This window comes from Crassostrea angulata, chromosome 5, assembly GCF_025612915.1.
Source record: "Crassostrea angulata isolate pt1a10 chromosome 5, ASM2561291v2, whole genome shotgun sequence".
In the NCBI taxonomy this organism is placed as follows: Eukaryota; Metazoa; Mollusca; class Bivalvia; order Ostreida; family Ostreidae; genus Magallana; species Magallana angulata.
The window spans coordinates 44,749,648-44,775,650 of NC_069115.1; the positions used below are offsets into that span (position 1 = coordinate 44,749,648).

At 32.0% G+C, this 26,003-nt stretch overlaps 2 protein-coding genes across 21 annotated transcripts; one reads left to right on the forward strand and one right to left on the reverse strand.

Moving 5' to 3' along the window:
• Positions 1–378: 378 nt before the first annotated feature.
• On the reverse strand, positions 379–13,478 carry LOC128183727 (profilin-4-like). 5 transcript variants are annotated; one of them, XM_052852867.1, is made up of 5 exons: positions 2,769–2,973; positions 2,330–2,458; positions 1,105–1,239; positions 689–794; positions 379–579 (listed from the first exon to the last, which is right to left on the reverse strand). In XM_052852867.1, the coding sequence occupies exons 1-5, from the start codon at positions 2,820–2,822 to the stop codon at positions 551–553; spliced, it is 453 nt and encodes a 150-aa protein (XP_052708827.1). In that variant the 5' UTR covers positions 2,823–2,973; the 3' UTR covers positions 379–550. The 5 variants fall into 5 exon arrangements, with proteins under 5 accessions (XP_052708827.1, XP_052708829.1, XP_052708828.1 ...); XM_052852869.1 differs by lacking the exon at positions 2,769–2,973 and adding an exon at positions 13,404–13,478 and having other exon boundaries at positions 380–579; XM_052852868.1 differs by lacking the exon at positions 2,769–2,973 and adding an exon at positions 10,122–10,248 and having other exon boundaries at positions 380–579.
• Positions 3,569–25,821, forward strand: LOC128183725 (protein FAM228B-like). Of its 16 annotated transcripts, XM_052852864.1 has the most exons (13): positions 13,670–13,911; positions 14,261–14,410; positions 14,806–14,838; positions 15,395–15,418; positions 16,043–16,120; positions 16,514–16,711; positions 17,799–17,879; positions 18,024–18,044; positions 19,183–19,251; positions 20,542–20,774; positions 21,309–21,337; positions 21,956–21,980; positions 24,552–24,688. In XM_052852864.1, the coding sequence occupies exons 1-12, from the start codon at positions 13,804–13,806 to the stop codon at positions 21,967–21,969; spliced, it is 1,038 nt and encodes a 345-aa protein (XP_052708824.1). In that variant the 5' UTR covers positions 13,670–13,803; the 3' UTR covers positions 21,970–21,980; positions 24,552–24,688. The 16 variants fall into 16 exon arrangements, with proteins under 16 accessions (XP_052708810.1, XP_052708812.1, XP_052708809.1 ...); XM_052852850.1 differs by lacking the exons at positions 21,309–21,337; positions 21,956–21,980 and adding an exon at positions 3,569–3,694 and having other exon boundaries at positions 13,750–13,911; positions 24,552–25,821; XM_052852852.1 differs by lacking the exons at positions 21,309–21,337; positions 21,956–21,980 and adding an exon at positions 10,407–10,537 and having other exon boundaries at positions 13,750–13,911; positions 24,552–25,821.
• The last annotated feature ends 182 nt before the right edge of the window (positions 25,822–26,003 follow it).

Below are 26,003 nucleotides of genomic sequence, written 5' to 3' on the forward strand. Positions count from 1 at the left end.
CTTTGCATGTGATAACACTACGTATCAATTTTGTACGATATAACCCATAACTTCAAATTACGCCAGATTGAAGGGCCAGCGGGGTTTGCTTATTTATATTTATATATTTAATTGTACCATGGTTTGAAATTATATTAATATAAGTAATAAGGAATCATTCTTCGAATATTACGAGATGATAATTTCGGTCTGGACGTGATCAAATCTATCATAAAGCCCTTTGGGCTTTATTGGATTTGATCACGTCCCGACCAAAATTATTACCACATAATACTAAAAGAATGATTCCTTATTCCTTAAATATACCTAAACTTCTTGTCTAAGTTTTACAGTTAACAGCTGCCTATATTAATTTCAAAACAAACAATCTTGGTCATTTTTTTACAATCAATCTTTAATAATGAAATAAAGCCACATTATACAACAAATAAGTAAACATGAGAAATATAATATCAAAATATGCTTCAAAATGATTGTTCAGTAAAATGTATACAAAACATTTATTGGTACATGTACATGTATCACAGATCCTATCGGCTATTTTTTGCTGTTATTTTCCTTTTTCTTTGAAATAATCAGCTGAAACAAAAAAGTAGAATATATTGATAAAATGTATTAAAATAGGACAAAAATAAGGGAGTTAACTCTGTATTTTACAGTGAAGGATATTCTTTAATAAGGTGGTTACCTAATTTTTCCACTGCTTCTACACACACACTAGGAAACATGTTTTCTGTGTATGTGGCCACAATGAGCATCGACTGAGTTTTCACCAATATCAAACCTCGTTTATCCTGTTTAAGATAATAATCTAAAATGCATGAGCTATTTAGCAAATCTTGTACGTACCCTATAGAGAACAAAATTTATTTGTAAGATTTAAACAAGTAATACACGTACATCTGGGTACAGATTTGACTTTGACAGTTTAATTATAAGATTTATAAGATACATTGTTTTCATGTGACTAAATTCAGCCAATCAGAGAATTGATATTGAAACTTAATTCTGAAACACAACCATCAGAGATAGAGCAATGTATCAATAAAATTAATCCTCTTTATGCATTCCAGCACATAAGGCAGCTTGTAAATGTATACTTACACATTTCCCATATATGGAGTTCTTGTCGGCACGAACACATTTGTATTGCTGGTCATCGAAGTAAATGCCTTCTTCCCGAGTCTGGGGTGGGTTCTTAAAGGCATCCAACATCATCTGCACTTGGTCATGATGGAGCTGTACAATTAGAACAAAAGTCTTACAAAAATAAGCAACCATCACTATACAATGTTTTATATACTATTATATTATTTACTAGATAAAAAGTTTCTTGGGAGCATAAATCTGAAATCATCTTATTAAAAGCTATTATGCATCAATAGATTCTGACTATAGAAAATCTCTCTCAAATCTGTGTAAGATTGACTGGTTTCAGTAGTTGTAATATGAACAATGGATGGCACTTCTTCCTATAGTACATTAAATGCAAGTGTACAATATGTGTACTTAAACTGACCATCTACTTAACAGCCTGTAAATACATATCAACATTGAAGCTCAAATAACAGTCGAGTATTCATGTACATGTACTAACATTAAAGCTAATGGAGCAAGCTCTGATGTTACAGCTCTGTATACATGTACTTACTTTGAAGCCCACAGAGCTAGCTCTGACATTACAGCCCTGTATACATGTGCCTACACTGAAGCCAAGAGAGCTAGCTCTGATATATTGAAGCCCAGAGAGCTTAGCTCTGACATAACAACACTGTATACATGTTTTAACATTGAGGCCTGCATAGCTAGCTCTGATGTTACAGCTCTGCATAAAGAAGCCTACATGCAGAGCTACCTCTGACCAAACAGTCCAGTATACATGTACATACATTGAAGCCCATATTGGAGCTAGCTCTGAAATAACAGCCCTGAATACATGTACCGTACTTACATGAAGTTCACAGTGCTAGCTCTGACATTACAACCCTGTATATATGTACTTATTTTAAAGCCCACAGAGCTAGCCCTGACATTACAGCCCTGTATACATGTACTTACATTGAAGCCAAGAGAGCTAGCTCTGATGTTACAGCCCTGTATATATGTACTTATATTGAAGCCCACAGAGCTAGCTCTGACATGACAGCCCTGTATACATGTACATGTACTTACTTTGAAACCCATGGATTTAGCTCTAATATTACAGCCCTGTGTACATGTACTAAGTACACTGAAGATCACAGAGCTAGCTCTAGTATGTTACAGCCCTATTAACACGTACATAGCAAATTGAATCTCTTAAAGCTACATGTGGCACTGATGTACTTACATTGAAGCCCACTGAGCTAGCTCTGACATTACAGTCCTTCCGTCTGATAATGGCACAGTGATGTACATGGTCTGTCGCAATCAATGAGTCATGCAGAAGATTCTGCAGCTGGTTCATCTTTACAGCGTCCTGTAAAAGTGATATAGAACTTGCATAACAAAATAAATAAATGGCTTAACTTTCAATAGAACTTCCAATACACATGCAAAGCAAGATCAATTAAATATATTCATGGCAAATACTGCATGGGAAAAGTATTGGAGATTTCAACCTTTTTAAAAATTAAATCAAAACACCAGCCGCATTTTCAACTACAATGAATTACTGACTCTGACTGTCAAGAAAACAAGACAGCTTAGAATAAAGGTTTTAAAACAATACACGCAATTATCAAAACAATCAGCATTGAATTTCTTTTCAATAGATTTCAACTTGTTACCACCACATCCATATCAGATCCGACTTTTGTACTTCCTAGGTCATCCAAATCCATTGCGGATCACTTTTTTTTTACCAATGACTAGAGAATATGTCTCACAGGTATTGAACGTAACAATTCTCTATAATAATGTGCTCCTTCACGCCCTTATAAAATTCAACTGTCTTTTCTCTTTGCCAAAGTAATATAAAGTACTTGATCAACACTGAATTTATGCTTGACAAAGAATTGAACATAAAAGGATTGGAGTCTTTTGAACAAGTTCTTTTAAAACTGTTGCTATCAATTACTTAATTTTCACATTGTGTGTTCATTTCAACAAGGCCCAAAGATAAATAAATCCGATGAAGCGATTGTTGTGATCTTCTGAAGCGTTTCTCTATTACTAAGCTAGCTGGTTAATATTAAGATCGAGAAATACGACGGAGGTTAGAGCTCCAAAAAAGACACTTCACCGCATGGAAACCATTGAAATCTGCCGATTTTCCGTTAAGTGTATTAAAAATCTCAAATGGAATAAGAATTTTTTTTGGACTAGCTCACACCTTGGGTGCAGGCTATAGTATAAACCTGCATTTAGAACCGGGTATATTTTACAGCTTCTAGGTGAAAAGAAACTCCAAGTACCCATTAAAGGAAATGACATTTTCGTGATAAATGTTTATTTAAATGACCAAAGGAAATTGTGATAAGATTGTTGAGTAGGCTTAAATATATTGTCATTATTGAAAAAAGCGGAATAACAGAACTAAATAAACGAGAGTCTGAAAATCTATTGAAAAAAAGTCGACGCTTTGCAGGTGAACAATCTTGTACAGTCATTTAAGAAGTTCAAACAATTGGATCAAAGAAATTCATTTCCAACATAAATCCTCACATTTGCAGTACACATTTGGATATTGCAATGGACGTACAAAGCTCAAAAGGTAGGAGGATTTTTTCATTTTTGATTCTGGCTTTGTCAAAAGTATTTTGAAGTTTGTAGCATAATTTAATTATAACATAAAAAACCGAATCAATAATTTGATAAATATTTCATATATTTTTAACAGGCAAACATTATTAATTAGAACATATATTGAAACTCGATCAGTAGTTGAGATAACGAATTCACAGGTGCAATAGCAATAAAAATTGAAAGGAATTTTTTTCTCGAAATGTACTCAGGGGAAAAGTAAAATTTTGGAAAGTCTTCCTTTTAGATTCTTGAAGAAGCTCAAGATTTTTATGTACCTTTAGTAACTTCTGTCATCTGAATCAGGATAAAAATTGTGCATTGAATAAATTGACACAAAAGTGTTGATAGATAAAACAGAATAAAAAGGTCAATTTAGTAAGGTTTTTGTTTAAGCATACTTACTGGGTGGAGGGAGGTATCCTATTCACAGCACAACTTGTGCAGCAGTAAAGTGGAAGTTTTCACTTCCTTTATTGGACTATATAATATGTTATGTTTTGGTTTGATTGGGTTGGGAAAGTGGGACTGGTTCTTCTAATCACTAAGTCAACCAACATCAGAAGGTCAGTCTGGAACTTTGCTCAAATCCCATTAATCAGAGTACACTAGCTGTATGTGTAACAGAGACAAATATTGCCTCTGTTGGGTTTTGAACCTGTGTCCTCTGGCATCTAAATCCAGCATTCTAGCGGTTAATTTACACGGCCAGAGCTGAGTAGAAATCCCATAAACCTGACTCTACCACATATGTAATGTTGTTAATGTGAATTAAGACAACACCTCAAAGTATTTATAATGATTCAAGCATCCATATGATTTAATCTGAATATGAAAGGATGAGCATGCTCAAATCTTGAGTTTTTCTATTAATTAAAGTCAGCTGGAGTCTCAGCTAGGCTCTCTAAACCAAATTTATACACCTCAAAACATGCAATTTAGAAGGGGAGGAGAGGGGGGTTTTGGGCAGCTTCAAGAAAATTCAGATATATCAAATTAAATTTAGTCAAGTTCATAACAATAGGCCCTCTGAACCAAGTTTAACACCTTTATGCAATTTAGAGGGGAGGGGGAGAGGGGGATTTTCGGGTGGTCCCGAGAAAATTCAGACTCATTCAATTAATATAATAATTATGTTTATAAAAGTATATTTATATGATTATAAAAATAGCCCCCCCCCCCCAGCTCAAAACAAAAGCATGATGGCCCTCAGTTTGTTGAATTGTATATGGTAGCTAGCTAGCTAGTGTAGGAAGAAAAAAATTGAAGAATTAAATAAATGTTGATAATAAAAATTCATCTTAATTACAGAAGTATGCTTGGCATGAAACAAATATCATTAAAGATTAAGTAATGCAAAAGAAATACATCCAAGCTCTTTGCTATATGACACAATTTTCATTATAACCCTCTAAGGGCAGTAACTCTGAAATGAATTTGATAGTCACAGTAATTGTCTCCTGATATCATAGAGAAAAGTGTTTCTCTGATAGAATTCTACTGAAGTTTTTTGAAAAATATCAAATTCGGCTGGATTTCAATAGAGCTTTGTAGGAGAGTGGCAAATATATTGCTTTTCTTTGTCCCCATTATAAATGTGGAATAGTTTCTAGTATAGATACACTTACATACAATATTTGACTATTCCTACCATAAAGAAATTGTCATTAGCACAAGCAAATCAAATATAGATTGGAATATTCATCCCAATTTAACAGTTTTACCTATCACGCCTTCTTAACTTAAAGTTCACACCTTTCGCTCCATTCAAAAGTTTTCCTTAAGAGTTCATTGTCCCAGAAATATATTTCAAGACTTATTTTCATGTTGTAAAAAATTCTATCAGGAAAATAATGACTGCCATGAATAGTATAATCTACCGTTACTTCCTATTTCCATTTAAAATTTTTATGAAGGATTCTCTAATTGAGACTCTTTCTTTGACTGTGGCAAATGTAATGGTATTGCAGCATTCAATTTATTGATTGCAGTTTTGCACCATTATTTTTGTAAAAAAAAATGGTGATTTGAAATAAGTTCACAATAAATTCAAACTTTAATAAGAGACGGGAATGTAAGAAACAGATGGTTAATACAATTTTTATTTATCGGGTACAAGTTTTTAATACTAAAAAGTCATCAAAATCAGCCAAGCTTCAGCTAGGGTTTTATCTTTGGCAATAACACAGAATTTATACTGCTAAAAGCTAGTTACCAACACACCTTAACTTTCCTATGTAAAAAGGTTATGGCGGATTCAAACATCTCACAAATGATATTATTAACTTAGATTTACAACGTAATTTTTAAAGAAACTGAATTCTGGTAAAAGAAGATTTGGGAGAGTCCCTCTCAGCAAAGCAGAGAGACTTCAAAACAAAAAATATCTACACCAAGAAAATGCTTAGTCTGAGCTAAATTTTCATTGAATGTCAATGTACGTTTTATTTAACTTTCTGAAGTTTATTAGTTCAACTGTATATTAGTAACACTTTACTCTCAGAGAGAGAGAGAGAGACAGACAGACATACAGAGATGGAAAGAGAGAGAGAGAGGAGGCAGACAACTGTTAGAGAAACAGACAGACAGAACAGAAAGGGAGAAACGGTTGCATCGGTAAATCGATGGCTTGAACCCCTTTATCTTTATAAAGTAGATTTCTGAGAAGCCACTAAGCCAACCACTTCATTGAATAATTACATGTATGTGTTATATAAAACATTACAAGAATTATTAAATTTGTCTATATAAAAGGCAGATTTATGGTACAAATAAAAAAATGACATATAATTTAGAGTTATATCGAATATTGCTGAGGATTAGAGATTGTTAATTAAGACCTACTAATTATGAATTAGAAACTAATCTAATGTAACTATCAGTTGTCATAGTGTAGTCCCTTGCCATGGTCAGAAATTATGACACAGTATAGACACATTAATGCATCGTTTTAATATGAAAATACATTTTTTATCGGTCCCCTTTTGAAGAAGGCTTAATTTTCAATGAACACTGTAGTAATGCAATCACAGATTCAAAATAAATGGAATGCCTTTATCATTGATTTGGATTTCATACAATAGTCTACAATTAAAAACTGGGAAACTAATTAATTATCTCTCAGCTAACAATGCAACATGACAGTTTTTCTATAGAGACTGCTAAAACTCTTGAAACAGTACATTAACACACAAATGTTCCCTTCTACATTTTGAAAGAAAAATCTATGAGTGAAATCCAATAATTCAAATGACATAGCCTTCTTCCATCATCATTTTTCCATTATAAAAAAGTCCTTTAACAAACAATTCAATTTAATTTAACTCTCATCATGAAGTCATGTAGTAATCATGAACAATTTGCCAGAGCTTTTAAAGTATTTTCCCCCATCTCTGGATTTGTGGGAACAATCTTCATAAATCGGCAATTCAAGTGTATTTTCAAGGAGATCATATACATGTAATAGGATATTGCATACTCTAGTATTTTGCAGAAATGTTTGGTTAGGTATCCTGATTTTTTGCAGAAAGCTTATCAAAGTAGTAGTAAATCAATAACATAATCCAATAATTCAAATGACATAGCAAAAAAAGCCCTTCAACAAACAATTCAGTTTGACTCTCATCATGAAGTCATGTTGTAATCATGAACAATTTTCCAGAGGTTAACTATTTTTCTTAGAACACCTGTATACTTACAGGCAGCCCCATAACCTGGAATTGGGGGTTCCTCTTAAAATCATCCCCCATCTCTGGATGCGTGGGAACAAACTTCATAAATCACAACACCAGCAGTTATCTCTGATTGTTTTTAAAAAAGTCCCTTTAGAATTGTTTGCTATTATTTCTCACAACAACACAACTTTGAAGCAGGAACCTTCATGTACATACAGTGTTTGATTTAAATGCCCTCGGAGTCAGGTGGATAGATTTAGTCCCTGATCTTACAATATACTGCTAATTAAAAGGAGATGAATTAAAACCAGCGCTTAATTTCGCATTGTTAAGAAATGCTAAAATCCATTTTTTGTTTGTGTAACATCAAGAACTCGTGGACGAATGAGAGTTCAAATCACTCAATCACATTGCGGGGAATATCGAAGGGTAATCGGGAATTCTGATGCCATATCAAATCATATCTCAAGACTACAAATAGAGCCATTTTTCATCAATAATAGTTTGGTTATCATTCGAATTCTCTACGTAACATTGAGAGGTACATTTCGGTATTAGGGGGCTCTGACTAGGGTGATAATCCCGTGGATTTGGCCCCCCTGAACTATCTATTTAGTCAGCCCGACAGTTAGACAAGCTCTTGAAAAGCAGCGATAAATCTTTCTAAGTCCTTAAAAGCTCTCCCGAGCTTTGATTTATCAGCTCTCTCCATGAAGCAATAACACAGACATTTTCTATTGACAATGGTCTAAACAGCCCGATCTGAATCCTATCAGGAAATATGAAGGTCCCTCTATAACTGCCAACAAGCACTCAAAAACCGGTAGGTAAAACTCTATATTGTTTATTTTAAATGTACATTAGCATAAAAACATGCATGATGCATAGGTAAAAAAAAAACTTTAAGTACCAGTACGTGTCCAAGGAAATTGTTTTTCTAAAGGTAACTCCTTTATGTTTTTATGTAACGTAACACAAAAAAAGAAAAAAAAATAAACGTTGAAAAATTAGTACATGTATGTGTTACATCATGACAGGAACATCTAATCAGATGTTGGTTCAATCGATCGATATTTGCTCTGGGGTTCGAATCTTGCATAAAGTTTGTACTGGGACAAAATAAATCACTGCAAATAATGATTGCATCAAAATTGAGGAAATGGATTTGCATGGATCACCTTATTGTCAACATGGAAATGTCTGGGTGGTGGAATTTAGTTTTAAACATGAATATTACAGAGACTTCGGATTGCCTTTTACAGGTACTAGCTGGGTTGAAAACCTGTTATTTTGTGCCTGATTTTGAATTTTAATGTGAAATACATTTTTGATTTAATTATCACTTTTTCTCTCTATAACACTAGCACAAAAAAGCCATAACTCAGTGATGCAACTTCGGACCCATTAAAAGAAGTGGCTCAAAAGTTGCGTAACCTAGTTATGAGTTTTTTGCAATTTCTTAAACCTTCAATAGTCTTACTTTTTTAAAAATCTCCTTTTGGTAAAGGCATTCTAGTTTAAACATTTTTAAAAAATTCTTAGTATATGGGAAACTGCATAGAACACAGAGCTATAGCTGCAATTTATCTGAATGATGATTTTGATGATCATCGTTACCAATAAGCTTAAATGGATTCAGTTTTTATACCAAACAATGATTCAAAAAAGGTTTGCAATATAAAACATTGAATACAAATTTGTATCAATTCTACAAAATTTCTCTCTGAATCGGAAGACTTTTTCAAGCTGATTTGTTTGTGTTCTTATTCATTTTAAACATAAAAAAAAAGTTCCTAATGTTAAACACATTCATTTTAAGTCTAAAACTGAAATTTTCACTTCAACAATCAAATGTAAACAAAAGCTTTGTTTAGTCGTAGCAAAGAATTATAAGCTCCGTAAACTCACTTATAATTCAACAAATGGCACTCAAATTTTGGTTGCCTATTAAGAATGCCTTACTGATCGAAGCATTGTAAACAATAAAATTGGAAAAATCATTTTTGACCAAAATTGTCACCATGCCTCTTTCAATAGTTAACTGACACTTGACATTTTAAAGTTGGGTAGAGGTATTCAAAAGATCCAAATGACCCAAAATTAGATGATCTTGTAGTTTAATGAAACCTAGCTACTAAAGTCCACTCTAAAGTATTACGAGTTCACTTTTATATTAGATTTAGCTGCAATTAAAAAGGGGTCAAAAACTATAAATATCCACATGACGTACAAGATACCCCCTCCTTTTCCTCAACCAAAAAAAACCAACATGCAATCATGTATTTTTTATACGCAAAAAGAAAAGCAGAAATTTTCGGAATGTATATATATATAGAGTTCCGCACGTTAGAGTACTCTCTATCCCAGATAAAGAGACCACTATAGTCATGTCTCTGTTTTGAATCAATGAAGAAAGTGGGGTGATATATATATATATATATATATATATATATATATATTGAAATAGGAATTCCATGCATATATTAATCAAATAATTTCAGCTGAACTAATCATAGAGGATTATGTTACACAGAGGAAATTATCCAAACATATATATATATATGAAATTTCTGTAATAGTTTGAACTTTAAAAAAAAAGTGGATTAATCAAAGTACATGATGCATTATATCATTACAAAAACTTTTTTAACAACAAAAATTGTCTACTCTACCTGAATTAGTATATTACAGATACAAAACTATTCTATTAGATCCAAAGTGTACCTTCATCATTTGCTAGGTTAAGACTGTCCTGTCTCTAATACAACCCAACATGATTATATTACCCCCTGGACGATCAACAAAATACATTTTTTTTGATGAGTTTAATGATAGAATGAACACACGCATCAATACCAGTGCATCTTTGGAGATCACATTGTGTTAATGACGTCGAAGCGTGCGGATTGTTACATTTAATCTGCCAATAATCCCTGGACTTTAATCCGAGCCTCAACACTGGGGACAAACCCCAAAAGAAACATTTAAACATTTGTCTTCTATACATTCTAATCAAGCTTTTGAATACAATTAGAAAAAAAAGATTAAATCATTTCGTTCCATGCGGCAGCCATGTTACTATGAAGGAATTAGGACAAAAGGCTGTGTGTGTTTGGAAGTTCCACTGATTTATCTTGTTTGTAAGTGTCTATAAGTAAGTACGCATCTTTTAATAACATCTGTGCATTTTGAGGATGTTTTTAGCCTAATACCTTGCATATTTATTTATATGATAGTATATCTGTAAACATAAACAAGAAAATTTGTTATAATAAAGTATGCTCAGTTCATTTTTACTCCTACAAGCTAGTTATCCAGGTTCTTTCAGTACTTGCATTTAATGAATACCAGGCATTGTGAATTTTTAGTATAATGTCAAAAATCATTACTAGAAAATGCAAATTAACCTAAAATTTCACTGATATCTATGCATGTTTATTTAAAGTAGGGAGATCAACTGAATATTTATAACTTGATAATTTTATTATATGTTATATGTACACAATATGGTACATGTACTTTGATACCTATATAAACTAAATGTTCCCTTAGACTGGTAAAAACAAAATAATATCTAGATGAAAATTTGATTAACTTGGATATTTAAACCCCTTTTCCTGTGCTTTTCCAGTAGATGCTCATTTTTAATAAACAGAATTATTTATAAGATCATTTCAACATGCATGTATGAACATTTTGCTTATTACTGGTATTTGTGTCAATTAGGTAAGAGTTCAACTGAGAATGACTCTAAATTTTAATTCTTGAAAAAATTTCAAATTCATATTTTTTCCCCCCGATGAATACTTTCAATGGCCCACACAGCATCTCCATGCTCCAATCCATCAGGTATTTGAAGTATATTTGAAGTATCCAATAGACAGAGAGAGAGAAAGAGAGAGAGAGAGAATCACTGGAAGTATCCATTCCAATATAACACAGTTTTACCTATTATGCCTTCTAACTTAAAGTTCACACTCAATTCAAAAGATAATATTTCTATTATCCCAGAAGTATTTTCATTTTAAACACATTTCTATCAGGAAATAATGACTGCCATGAATAGCATCTACCGGTACTTCATTTTTCCATTTAAATTTTGATTAACTCCTAGCTATGAAATGTAATGGTAATACAACCTTCAATTCATTGATAGGAGATTTGCATCATTATTTTTGTGAATAAAAAATCTGTGATTTAAAATTTCACAATAAATTTCAACTTATGAGACAGAAATATGTTACAAACAGATGTTTAATACCATTTTTATATGCAAGATTTTAAAAATTTAGAAAGTCATTAAAACCAGCCAAGCTTCAGCTAGGGTCTAATCTAAGGCAATAACACAGGGCTTGTACTTCTAAAAGCTAATTACCAACACACCTTAACTTTCCTTCACAAAAACTGATATGATGTATTGATTCAAATATCGAACAGATGAGAAACATGTTAGATTTACAAGTTTCCAGTAAATTAAGAAAGAAACTGAATCATGGTAATTGAAAGAAGATTCAGGAGAATCCCTCTCAGCAAAGTAGAGAGACTTAAAAACAATGTTGTATACACCAACTCCGCTTAGTCTGACCTAAAAATCTATTCAATGTCATTCATTAATTTCTTTTCTTTTTTCAAAGATTATTTATTCAAGAGCATATTAAATTTTAAGAATTCTTTCCTCTTGTACAATTTAAGAGAGAGAGAGAGAGAGAGAGAGAGAGAGAGAGAGAGAGAGAGAGAGAGGGTACTTATAGTAGTTCCAAAATATAAAGAGACAAACTGTGTAAATTACAGCTAGGTAAGAGGAGAGATTTAAAGTGGATGAATGAGTGAAAGTCTGACAGTATACTCATTGGACAAAACTAAATCTTCCATGACTTTGCTATTTTTGTCTTTACTTTTGGTCCTTATTTTTAATTGGTCATAACTGAATTATAAGTAATAGCTTTCCTAAAAGCTTGCCTGACTAAACAAAATCATTCAGTATGAAATATGTATCAATTACTTTATATGAAATAAATTTTATTTTATGGTGCTGTTAAATTCATAAAAGAAACTTGCAGATAATCTGAGATTCAAGAAGTCTTTCTTTAATTTTAGTGCAATGCCATATATATTATTTGTAATTAAATTAATTCAAGAAAGTATAAAATTATTGCTTGAAAGCGGAAAAGAAAACAGTTCAGTTATTTCTGTTATATTGAGATGGCAAAATCAAGGCCTTTCTGTCATTTCCAAGCAAAGGTTTCTTATATAAAAGTAACAGTAATTTTTTATTCAAGTACAGCTATTCTCCAGAGAGCTCTTCATGATTTATCCTAATTCAATGAACTCAGTCACTACATGGGTTTGTTAGAATTATGAATGTGATATAGCGACCGCAAAGTCCTGCTTTAACTTTACCCAAAGGATGAGATCTATGATGCTTTGAATAAATTTATACATGGGGAGGGTCAAATCAATTTTTTTATGTTTTTTTAGTTAACAACGATATTTATTTTCATATATCATACCTTGTAAAAAAAATGTTTTAGAAAGAATCTGTTGAATAAACATACATACTAATTGTTAAATGTACATTAAGTAATCTCAAGACATGGACGCAAGTCACGCCCTTTTCAAGATGAATGAAATGAAATAATTAAAGCAATATGTGTATTTTTTTTTTTGAAAACAAAACATGAAATAATTGAATTATATCCTTAATTTTGTACATGAGATAACCTTACATATATTTCTATAGTTTGAAATTATTTTATCAGTAATGAGCTCATTTAACCATATGGCATGACGTTATCTCTAAATAGATAGGCCTTATGTATATCTTCAAAGTCGATTTTTTTTTGTTTAAACTTTCTTTTGCAAAAAGCATATTGTCATATGAAGTGTGGCATCAATATGAATATGTAGATGCTTCATAACCATGATAACATATCAAATTATGTAATGTTAGGGGAAAGTATGTGGTGAATTAAAAAATTAAAAAGTTTGAAACAATTGTTTCATTACCATCGTCCAAGACTTCAGCACTTCTGCTTCAAAATATTGGAGTGACTTCCCTTCCCGGAAGTTTAGGGCATTACTAAGGAAGTGAACTTTTCATTGATTGTTTGTCTCGTGTTTTCTTCTTTAACTTTAAATTTCATCCATTTCAATCGCCTAGAATTTAATGACATTTACATGGACTTCTTGTTTATTGGTAAATATTTTTAAACCTTGCAAATTTCACTGAAAATAAAAATTTTACCGGATAGACTAATCTCTATGTGACGTCACATTGTTGAAATATGGCGGACGAGGGAGAGAAGGCGAGGAGGCTCGTTTCTTTCTGAACATCTTCTCTGTTTATTTTCAGGCTATTTGATCCAGATTTCAGGTGAACTCGCCCTGAGGGGTGGGGAAGAAAGTCATGGCTTCATTATTATGTGTTAAACAACCAGGGGGGAAGGTTAGCGTTCATTCGTCGGATGTAGTGGACGAGCTGATGATTGATAGTAAAGATCATATCAGAACAATGGTAAGATATTTGCTTATTGTCTTCAATTTTTGCTTTTAAATATGGTGCTCTTTTATCTGTGTATCTAAATTGATTTTGCAGAGCCATTTGAGTAGGATATCCTAATATATTATGAAATGAAAATAAACATATTCATGTAATTATTAACTGACAGCTGTCAGCATTTATATTTAAAATGGTTCTTTTTCTTTGTTATGAAAAAAAACTTGAAGTTCTTTTGTAAGCGCAATGACTGCCATGAGAGGCGAAGAATTTTTAGTCTGAATGAGTGATGACAAATCGAGTAAGTTATATATATGGTAAATTCAATATTCATGATTGTTTGCATCGTGTTTTTTTTTTCAAACAGAAAATGAATAAAAGTGATGTGTATAGAAAACGAACAAGAAGACCAATGTCAACATCAGTTATCCAGTCTAAAGTAGATTCCAAAAGTCTGATAGGGCAGACTCTTCGTGTTCAGGATTGGTTGAATGAGAAGACAGTAAAAGGATTGCAGGTAATGTATAGAAAACTAGCTAAAGAAACCTCTAACTTGTTGCATGATTCCAATATGAGGTTGACTTTATCTACCTTTTCATAGATATATACCGGAGTATATTTAAATTCATTTATCATCCCTCTATGATCCTTCTATATATATGTATATAATAAAAAAAACCTGAAGAGAAATATTGTGGATTTTTTCTCTCATTATTATAATAGAGGGAAAATTGTAGCCTGTCTGAAGTGTAAAAATGCATGTGTTTGCCAGATAGAATTAGTTATCTTTGGCATTTATTTATTTCTTTGCCATTTGAATGTAAACACCCCAAAAGACAATCTTGTCTGCCTTTCTTTGGGAACTACATCTTTTTATTAGGGGTTGAACTTTCATCATGTTTATTCTTACAGTTTGATATACCTCAGGCCTGGGTAGAAAAACAGGTATACAAATGTCATTTTATAGCTTATTGTATTGCTCTTTCTCTTTTCTCTTTGGTCAAATGTACATGTATATATAGCTTTAATTATTGTAGAAAAGAACAGAGTATTTATATATATGTCATGATTATATTTCACAAGGAAGCACATTGCATGTCTTTGGATAGATATATGTTATTGAGTTTCACTTTGAAATCAATTTCCTGATATATTCTTTATTCTATTTTCAATTTTTATATCATAGTACATGTATATTACAGTTGTATAAACACAGTGCACAGAAATTTTTAAAATTAGATCAAAATAAAAATCTTTATTTTATGAGGGATGCAGCACTTATTAAATAGTAATTAAAACTGAAACTTGAACACCTCTTAAAATCAATTTTTGCACTTTGGTGATAGAACAAAAATCTCTTCTGATTTGCAAAAGAAAAAAAAACAATTTGATTCACTAATCTCTATCAGGTCATATTTTGGGAATGGGGCACAAATCTTTCTGTGTAGGTCTGTAGTTTGTAGTTTTTTCTTCTTTCTCAGCTCATTAGATACATTTTCAGATTGTCAACTCAACATACCTAAAGGTAGGGCACCATGCAAATGAAAATGCGTGGAAATTATGCATGGATTGATGTGGTCTGTGATCAGCAAACACCAAGGCTATACCATTAATATTCTCAGCTGTCTCCAGATTTTTATTTGACATGCATTCTTTTAAATAATATTTAACCCTGTTGCCTGATTTAGCATCTTTAAAGCTTAAAAACTGTATATAAAATAGTCTGTGAATATTCTCTCTGTGTTTTTTTTTTTATTGAAGCATTATATCTGACAATTTGCATGTCTATGACTCTATACTCTATATTATAATGCACAATTTTTTTTTTTGTTCTTTATAATCTCAATTTCCCCCTTTATAATGGCTTTTGTTACTTTTTTAATGCATGCCAAACAATAAAACACTGCTTTCCAAAATTAGTATTTGAGCATGCTTTTGTTTTAATGAAGACATGAAATTGTACATGTAAAAATCATTATTAAAGGGGCACTTTAAAATGTATTGATTATTTCTTGAACTGTGTACATGTATTTATATATTTTCATATATATTTCCTTTGCATGTTTAGATTGTGTTTTAATTAACAAGGTAGTATAACTGTGTCGTTTGAGAGGTGGGACAGGTTTTTAATTTTCAATGACTTTTTCAGGAGAGATCTGATGTGGAGACTAAAGAAGCCCGTGAATTATACAACCCCCTACTGGAGGTGGAGAACACTTTTGTCAGGGTACGTACTACTCGCCTCACTTAACAGAAACAATTCATTGTTTTCTGAAACTACCAGTATTATGTAAATCATGTATATAAAATGGATTAGATTATGATAAAATACTTCCAACTTCATTGTAAATTATGATATTAAAAAATATGTTTGAAACACATCAGAACTGAATGTATGAAAGAAAAATGAATTGGAAGAAATGATTAAATTAGGCAAAAATAAAACAAAATACCTATTTGAAATATAAATGTATATTCTGTATAATGGGAGACAACTCTAGTTCAAAACAAAAAATGATGGAGTGTCGTATACAGGCAATAAAGGATATGTTTAGATAAATTATGCAGAGAAATAATTTGTCTATAGAAAAAATCCTCAAGCATCTTTGACTAATTTCAGGACATGGAGAATGTAGTGAGTTCCAAGGAAGTCCTGGATCTACGAAAGAAGGAGATGTTACACAAGAAGTGGAACGATCGTGTGTATGAACCTCTCCGGGAGAAAATCATCGACGTGATGGACGGAGAGGATTGGCCTGAACTCGATCGTCGGAAACGAGAGCTGCATAAACAGTACTTGGAGTTTGTTAATGAAAAGGTTTGCACGTTACCTACCGGTAAATGGATTATGGAAAAATGCCTCTTTATATGATTATTGCATTTTTACAGAGTATATACAAGCAAAGTAATTGTAACATGGGATTTTTTGTCCCCCGCCGCAACGTGGAGCAGGGGCCTAGAAATGCCGGGCATCCGTCCGTGGGTCCGTGCGTCCGTCCGTCACACTTTTTTGTAAGCGCTCTCATGCCTACAAATTTTGACGGATTTTTATTGAATTTATACCAAATGTTTATACCACTAATACCTTGGTCAATTTGGTAATCAGCATTGGTCGATACTTTTTGTTGGAGTTATGGGACTTTGACCACAATAATGACTCCGTTTTATCCAAATTGACCTTGTAAGCGCTCTCATGCCTACAAATTTTGACGGATTTTCATTAAATTTATACCAAATGTTTATACTACTAATACCTTGGTCAAGTTCGAAAATCAGCATTGGTCGATACTTTTTGTTGGAGTAATGGGTTTTTGACCACAATAATGACTCCGTTTTATCCAAAAATTGACCTTGTAAGCGCTCTCATGCCTACAAATTTTGACGGATTTTCATTAAATTTATACCAGATGTTTATACTACTAATACTTTGGTCAAGTTCGAAAATCAGCATTGGTCGATACTTTTTGTTGGAGTTATGGGACTTTGACCACAATAATGACTCCGTTTTATCCAAAAATTGACCTTGTAAGCGCTCTCATGCCTACAAATTTTGACGGATTTTCATTAAATTTATACCAAATGTTTATACCACTAATACCTTGGTCAAGTTCGAAAATCAGCATTGGTCGATAGACTCGATACTAGTATACTGCTTGACCGGCAGGGGACCCAGGAATTCTATTCTTGTTAAAAAGAATATGTATGTATATATTGAACCAGCCAGTCACTGTTTAGGTACAATATGTCTGTGTAATATTTAATATGTACATATATTTTTATTTTGTCATTTAGTTTAACTAAAAAAATTTTAAATCGTCCCAATGAAATCAGTATTTGAAAATTGAAGTAATGCATGACAAATATTGATTAACTTTAATCCTCTTCCATGCTGTTTTTTTTTTCAGGGTCATGTATTTTTAGACACCATGGATCCCTCCGAGTATTATGCCCAGGCATTAAACGGACATAGACCAGCTCCTATCAAGGTAAATGCCCTCTCCCTATCCCCAAGTTTTTCTAGACTGATTGATGCACAAATCTATAGATTATTTTTTTTAGAGCAAATGAGTAATAAAAGTTGCAACTTATAATTTAATGTAGATGTAAGACAAATAGATTTTTTAATCCAGGTGTACTTTTCTGAGAAAAAGGTAAATGAGAATTCTGTTTCCCATGTGTAGTGACATTCATGTACCCGGTATTTCCTTACTTTATAGAAAACTCCAGTGTCTTGCTTTTTTATACTTTAGATATTTACCAGTTATCACAGTATGGAAAATATGTTAGTTCCCCATAGTTTATGTTTCTGTTTCCATTCATTGCAAAATATCAAAAATAAGTTTGCTTTCCCAACCTGAACATCAGCTTAACAGGACTTAGTTTGTACTTGTATGTCAACATGTCTACTTGTATATGTGCTGTTTTGATAGTTCTTTCAAAATTTCATTTTGTAATGTGTGATAAACATATGCAGAAAAAAATACTACATCATTGATCTTTTTGATTTTACATCAGCATTTATCATCCTCCAAATTTTGCTTTGATTTTGCTTTGATTACATACATGTATAAAATTGAACCACCAAAATCTATCAGTTTATATCCTATATTTAAAGATTATTCCAAAAATTGAACCTTCCTCTGGCTCCCAACCAATCAGATTTAAAGGATGATGATTATAAACTATATGTGGTCCATATATTACTTGGAAATGCACTGTAAACCAACTTTTATTCAGGACAACATTATTTCGTGATTTACTGCAGACAAACTGGTTTGCAACTACTAATTTTTGCGAGTAAGCTTTAAACAGACCTGTGTTGTTATTACAATCATACGGCAAGGGCTGGTAAACACAAGAAATATTCACGACGATGGGGCTCTTGCAAACCCCGCAAAATTTTCTCGCCCGCAAATAAAAGTTGTTTTATGGTAAGTATCCACTGTGGTTTCATTATTATTCATCTGCATCTAATTTATATACCTAAACTTGACTACAACAGAATCATTTTTTATTGTTTCTTACTTTGTTGAATATTTATTTTCATACTTCACCTAAGCAACACTTTTTGTGTTTGACAAATACGGAAATGCCAGTGCTGTATTTCCCTTTAATAAAATATGACTGTATTAAAATTTACAGGCATATGTTAAGAGACACTCTGCCTTATCTGTATCCTCTCTGTCTGGAACTCTTTCATCTTGTTAGATATTTCCTGTATTCAGGGGAAATTTTCATGCTCTGTATATATACCCTTAGTACAATCCTCTTTATTTCCTAACCAATCAGCATTCTTGTCTCAAATGGAGCAAGCACATGGCTGCTGCCAAGCGACGGTTTGACCATCAACACTACAAGGTAGTCATGGCAACCATCCTCTCTGTCAGTTTATTCAGTGATTGTAACAGCATTGCTAAAAACCTTTCATGAAATGCTTCTTTTTTTATTAAATTTGATGTTTGTGTATTTCTTTATTCTTTTTTTTCATTTTAAAATTTGACTGCCGAAAACAATCACTGAATTTTGCTTGACAGATGTTGCCTGGGTTTTCCTCTCTAATTGACTTTGCAATAGGCACTTGATTTTGAGATTGCTAGTGCAAGCCACCAATTAATTGATCCCTCAAGAGTGTGTGTTCATTTTTCCCCTCTCTGATTTTGGCTAGATTTTGACTAAATTTAGCCTAGCTATATTCCTCTTCTGCTCACTGCATTATTCATGATATCAAAGAAAACATGACAGAATCTCTCCATTTTTACCCTTTGTCTGAATTTATAGCACAATGTTTAAATGAAGTGAGTTATCTAACTTTACTGTATGAAATCCTTGCTTTCTGAAGACAAAATACTTAAGGTAAGACTGTACAAAACTACAGGCATGGCTAGAGGGGCAAAAGCTGTGTTCATGCACCATGTATATCTTTTGTTTTGTTTATTGTCTAATGTGAAACTTTGTGCAAAATACAGGTAGTTTTTAATGTCCCTGAGTCAAGGCCGGTCACAGCACCAGCACAGGTAATGCAACACTCACCTGTTGTATCCGTGGTTACATGGTATCCATGGAAACCAGACACCACAGTAACCAATATCTGACACTAAACTTTCTGTTTGTAGTTTGTAACATGGGTAGCGGGACTTATGTGTTGTAATACTTGTTGGCTAATTAATTCAGTGAAATAATATTTCTATATATATATTATACAATAATGTAACATCTCTATTGACAGGATTTGAAATAAAAATATCTCTTTTCATCTTAATAAAACTTGTAATGTAGATAATGTTGTAATCAAGAATACATAATATATAGTGCAAAGATAATACAATTAAAACTTGACATAGCTGTGAAAGAGCACACTAAGGACTCACACAAAATGGTGAATGATGCTTCAATGTTATTGTATGTCCATGGCAAAGATGTTTTCTTAGTTGAATGGTTTTATTCAGGTGAAGGTCATAAGTGATATTGTTTGTGTTTTGTAATACATGTACATGTACCTTTTAATTATTTTAATCATTGTCTGGGTCTTACAATTTCATTATTTATTGATTGCAGCATGAAATCTTGTCAAATATATTGTACAGGTGTATATGATTTATGGCTTTGGTGACAGATCATGAATTCTGACAGAGTACGTGATATTTGTAGATTGCCACAAAGGCGTTCCGGGACCCACTGTTATCTCAGGGTCGTGAGCGCAGCGCCGAGGAGAGGACAATTCTAAGATGTCTGACGGGAAATGATTACACCGATAAAGATATCGAGCAGGTCAAGTTGCCTCCCTTGCCCCTGGTTCCACTTGGGCGTCATGGCACAGACAGCGTTAGGTGGCTAGAAATGCCCCTCCACAACATTGAGAGCACCCCTCGCATGGCCAGCAGGTCAGTAGTCATTGAACCGTAGCTATTCAGTGATGTGTGAAGGTTATGGGTAACTCACTTTCGACACAGTTAATTAACCTTGCGGAGAGTTGTCTCTTGCTTTGAGTGGATCTATCGAGTGCTCTTGGATAATGTTCTGCATGGCTGCCTTTTATACATTCACTAGATTTTTCTGGCATGGACTCAAATGAATTCAGCTGTTGAAAGCAAAATTATTAAATCATAAGGTTAAAATATTTTTTAAATTCAACAAAAAACCAAATTGAAGTTTAATGCAACAAAATTTATATTATCTTACAGGTGGTACTTGTATTTTAACAACAAAAATGTTAAATGTATTTGCATGTAAAAAATATAGTTCTCAAATGCATGTGTAAATTAAAAGATACTCTTTGCTTACCCTTATATGAGCATGTGTGTTGCATGAATTGTGATACCTTTATAGGAGAAATGCTAACGAGCATGGTACATATGTAAAAATATCTATCTGTAAGCAAGATTTATGTTTTATTCAATATCTTAATGTTGATATAGAGGCAGGATGCATGCTTGGAGAAATTTCAGTAAGTCTAAAATAGTTCAGGAATAGATAGGATGGCTTCTCTTTCACCGCATGTTGATATAATGGCACCACACTGTCACATGATCAACATCTGATAAAACTCACCTGCATGATCACATGACATACCATGTGACATGTTGTCTATTATTCACAGTAGTCTAGCATCAGTTGAACAGAGAATTTCATGCAGGTTTTACATCTGTATGATACACATTATCATAGTACATGTATATGTGTATACCCTGTATTTCTGTATAAAATATGGATGTATGTACTGTAAATTCCAAAGAAAACACAAGGAATTAATCTCCGCATAAAATTGCGAGAAGCAATCCTCGCAGATTCTAAAATCTCGCTTTATTTTTCATACAGTTTTGAACTATAGGAGATAACAAAAAAATTGTGATTGCGTTTTTATATTTTCGTGATTTGACACATAGCAGCGGAATTAAGTACTCGCGTAAAATAAGGAATTTACAGTATTTAATCTTTCAAACTGTCAGCTATCATCAAAATCATTCTATTCATTTGATCACCATCAACATTTGTTTGTGCTTATTTCGCTTGGTATTATATGTATCTGTATTGTGTTGCTAATTTTTCCTGTACCTTTATTTAGTACGGTCCCATTAACATTGAAAATGGTAAGTTATTGGTATTTAGTCTAGATTTCAGATTGGTATTATGCAGAATTACCTCCCTTTCAGTTCAACCTTTCTGTATTAATAATTGTTACATAGTTTGATATATAGTTTTTCTTTATTTTTCACCCCCTCCCAAAAACAATTTTAAAAAAAATTAATATAGACCACAGGAGCATCTTATCCACTCTGCTCTATATGACATATACAAATAATACATTATTATCATACAGTGTATTATTCACATATATGTCATATTAGAGAGCAGAGTGGATAAGATGCCCCTGTGGACAGACCATACATTAATAAACCTGAATAATATAATCTATTTACATACTTGCATTTAATTATTCTTGAATTAAATTAACTATACTAAATTATAGATCCTTTTAATTCAATCCCCACTATAAGAACCCTACAGAATTCTTCTTGCAGTACCATAATTGTTTCTCCCATTCTCCTTTAAGGAAGGAGTCTTCTCGTTACCAAACATACGTCTTCTTATAATAATAGAAATTCATGAAATTTTGACACAGTCAAACGGATCATATTACCAAATGATTCTATCAGTTAAATCAAATTTGACCTTTTTGTTTTTGCGTAAAGGTCAGGTCAAAGTCACTACCTTTTTCCTCAACGAAAAGGATGATGAAAATAAGTGTAGAGCTTTGTAGTTTTGTAGACATTTGTTTAAGATTTGAAGATTCTTTTCTTCAATGAAATGATAGAATATCAGAATGTTTATCAGTTTATACATGTACTACTAAATTGGAATAAATATTTATACTAAATTTGATATTGCTTAGCCCGCATTTCCTCTAATTTTCTTAAATTTTGAAGAAATTTTGATTATTTTTTTTATGCTTCCAATTATAAAATATTTCTGATTTTTATTTATAATGAAGACTTTATATAAAGATATAAATTGACAGAAAAGCTAATGCATTGACCATTCAATAAGAGAGAAAAACTGATTTTAGTGATTTTTTCACAAAAATCAATGTATAGAATGGGCGCTTTAGAAAGCTTATAAAAATGTAATTTGATAGGCAAATCATATTTTAAAAATATATTCTGAAACCCAAGTATCATATCATTAGTTCACATTAGTAAAAAAATCAAACATTAATGTTATTGTTTTTTAAATGCTAACACAGACTCATTAATCTGCAGAAATTCTGAATCGCGAAACATGTGATATTTTCCTACGCCAATATTACGCCAAAAATATAGTCCTTGTTATATTCATTGATTACTTTCTATATGCCAAGTTGTATAATAATAAAAAAGAACGAAAAATATACTATTCCATTTTTAATTTCCTTTCATCTTGATTTAATGAACAAATAATCAAATATACGTTTGACAAGTCGAAAACCAGAAAAGACTCCTTCCTTAACCCCCAAATGTGGTTAGTAAAAATAACCACTTTTGAAATACCCCTGTATATGTCACCTGTCTGCCATCATGAAAACTCAACATTACTGTAGCAGACAGGTCAAGTTATTAAATTTCATAAAATATCATTTAACATACATTACAGTAAAACATGCTGATAACAAAGTGCTAGGGAAGGGCAATTTTGCTTCGTTAAGCATAATTCGTTATAACCGCAAAGATTACAACAAGTAATTAAGTTACAGGGAATAAAATTAACTTCACTGTCAGCATCAATTCATCATAAATGTGTTCATTATAACCGTGTTTCACTGTAAAAATATTAATTGTATAAATCACTCAATTATAAATACTGTAACTAGGGGTTAAAGGACCATAGAAGTTAATCAAGTAAATATTTAGAACAATCTCCTGACTATATAATGTCAGTCGAAAGAGTCGTGTCCTAGAGGTGTTGATAAAAAATAATTTATTTGACTGAAAATGTATATCAGTTTTTTACATTTATCATATGCTTGATTAAAATAGTTAGATTATTAATTATTTCCAAATTAGAAATTTAGAGCTGGTACGTGTTTTAGAATTTTTTTAATTGGCCGAATTTATTTTTTTATATGAGTTGAATTAATATTGTATATGGCTTGTAGGAGTTTCTTTTATTGATATTTTTATTGATATTTAAGGATATATTCATGATTTTTCATATCATAATGAACTCATGCATCTACAGATCAATTAAGATAAAGAGATCTGTTGGTGAAATTAATCTCTATATTATATTGTCTAGTATTGATTCTCCAAGATGCTAACTACATTCAACTTTATAAATACAAAAAAAAACCAATTAATATTAAATGCTTGCATGGACTAACACATATTTCTAATGATTCCATATTAAATTTAGATAGGTTGAAAAAAGAAAAATAGATGAATAAAGAGTAATCATGAATAAAAGTATTGTATTTTTTAAGACAGGGTCATTATTCACAAGAATTATTAAAATCTTTTTGACATTACTTTATAGATTCATTATTTCATTTTCTGTGAGTCTAAGATAAATAATCATTTTAAATGGATCTATAAATTTACACACAAATTTTCTGTACACATGTTTTATAATGATGACATTGTACACGGTTGTAATGACTTAAGAGTTGTCTTTCCTGATCTTTACAGGCGAAGAATGCACGGTACATTCAATCAAAGTCAGTTAGACTTTGAGCAGTGGTCCAAGGCTCAGCGAGACCGAGCCCAGGTTGAGATCGAGATGCAGACTCAGAAGAAGCGCATGTACAAAGAAGTCCCCCCATTTAAAATCCCCCCTCGTGAGATCCCCTTCTCATATCTCGAGCCCAAAAATGTTGGTATTCAGACCATCCCAGAAGAACTCGAGCAACTGACTCTCAAAAACTGGGTGCCTTCTAATGAATCGGCTTCCATACCAGTTATGGCATCTTAATGTCCATCTAAGATAGAGGACAGTAGTTTTTTATTGTGACAATATTTTTCAAATTTTTTCATGCATTTAATATTTTTACCATAGAAGTGCTATATATGATTATTATATTTTAAAAGGAGGGTTGATAGATGTATTAAAACAAAGAGATAGGGGGTTGTCTTCTATAATCTATAATGCCTGCATGAAGTGTAATATTTTCTTGTGACATGCTGCTGATATATATATCTGTGATATGGCATATATTTAGATGCCTTAGATTTTTTTAAAAATCATAAAAAATTTGGTGTTTTTGAGTGTTAGAACACCAGCATCATTTTTTCATCTTTTTTTTCTTAATACAAATTTACAGATTTATAATTACAATTACCAAACAGTCATATTTGTTGTTAAAAAAATGACCTAGAAGAATTTGAAGTGCCTATCTTTGTATTACTTTCAATTGTTTATTTTTGTAAAAAGTTCTTAAACTTGCACCAGACAAAACTAAAATTCTAGTGGATTTCAAACTTTTTATCTCAATTTTGATATCTCGTCTATTTGTATATCTATTTTAGCAAAGTATTTTTTCTACTTTTTTTCCCATTTTTATTGGTGTGAATTTTAGACATGTTGTGTTTCTCTTTAAAAAAAAACCATGTACCTCTTGTTTTGATCAAAAATATTTCTCATGATTCCTAATTCATGACATAACAGGGTTTGTTTTATATGTTGAGCTTCATGGTTTGACACAGTGTACATTTGCTCATTGTTTGCTGTTTTGTGGTGGTGCTAGCAGCTACCTACTAGTCATATATATGTTATATAGTATACAGAGTTGTCTCCACTTAGTATGTGTAAGTTTTGATCACTCCTGTATGAATTTAATAAAGAAAACATTATGAAATGAAACACATTAGAAAATTATTTGTAGATACTTTAAAAATTGCACTTTTTGATATGATTATCTTATACTTCACATAGAAATTAAACAACAATTCTGAAATGAAATACTGGTTTTTGTTGTCAATTTTTACACCTTCAATGCTAATTTATACAATAATACTTGGTTTATTCCAAATCTATGTATTTTTTAAATATTTGAATTACTTGCAATTTCCTTTGTAAAGCGAGAATATGATCATGCATATCTACCATCTTATTTTGAAAAGATTGGATTTAAATTATAGTTT

Coding starts and splice junctions, on each gene's coding strand:
- LOC128183727 (XM_052852865.1), bottom strand. CDS start 7,499: ATGAAGTTTGTTCCCACGCATCCAGAGATGGGGGATGATTTTAAGAGG. Junction 1,240..2,329: donor CTAGCTCAGTGGGCTTCAAT/GTAAGTACATCA, acceptor CTAATTGTACAG/CTCCATCATGACCAAGTGCA. Junction 795..1,104: donor ACTCCATATATGGGAAATGT/GTAAGTATACAT, acceptor TATCTTAAACAG/GATAAACGAGGTTTGATATT.
- LOC128183725 (XM_052852850.1), top strand. CDS start 13,804: ATGGCTTCATTATTATGTGTTAAACAACCAGGGGGGAAGGTTAGCGTT. Junction 13,912..14,260: donor AAGATCATATCAGAACAATG/GTAAGATATTTG, acceptor TTTTTCAAACAG/AAAATGAATAAAAGTGATGT. Junction 17,880..18,023: donor ATAGACCAGCTCCTATCAAG/GTAAATGCCCTC, acceptor TTTTTAATCCAG/GTGTACTTTTCTGAGAAAAA.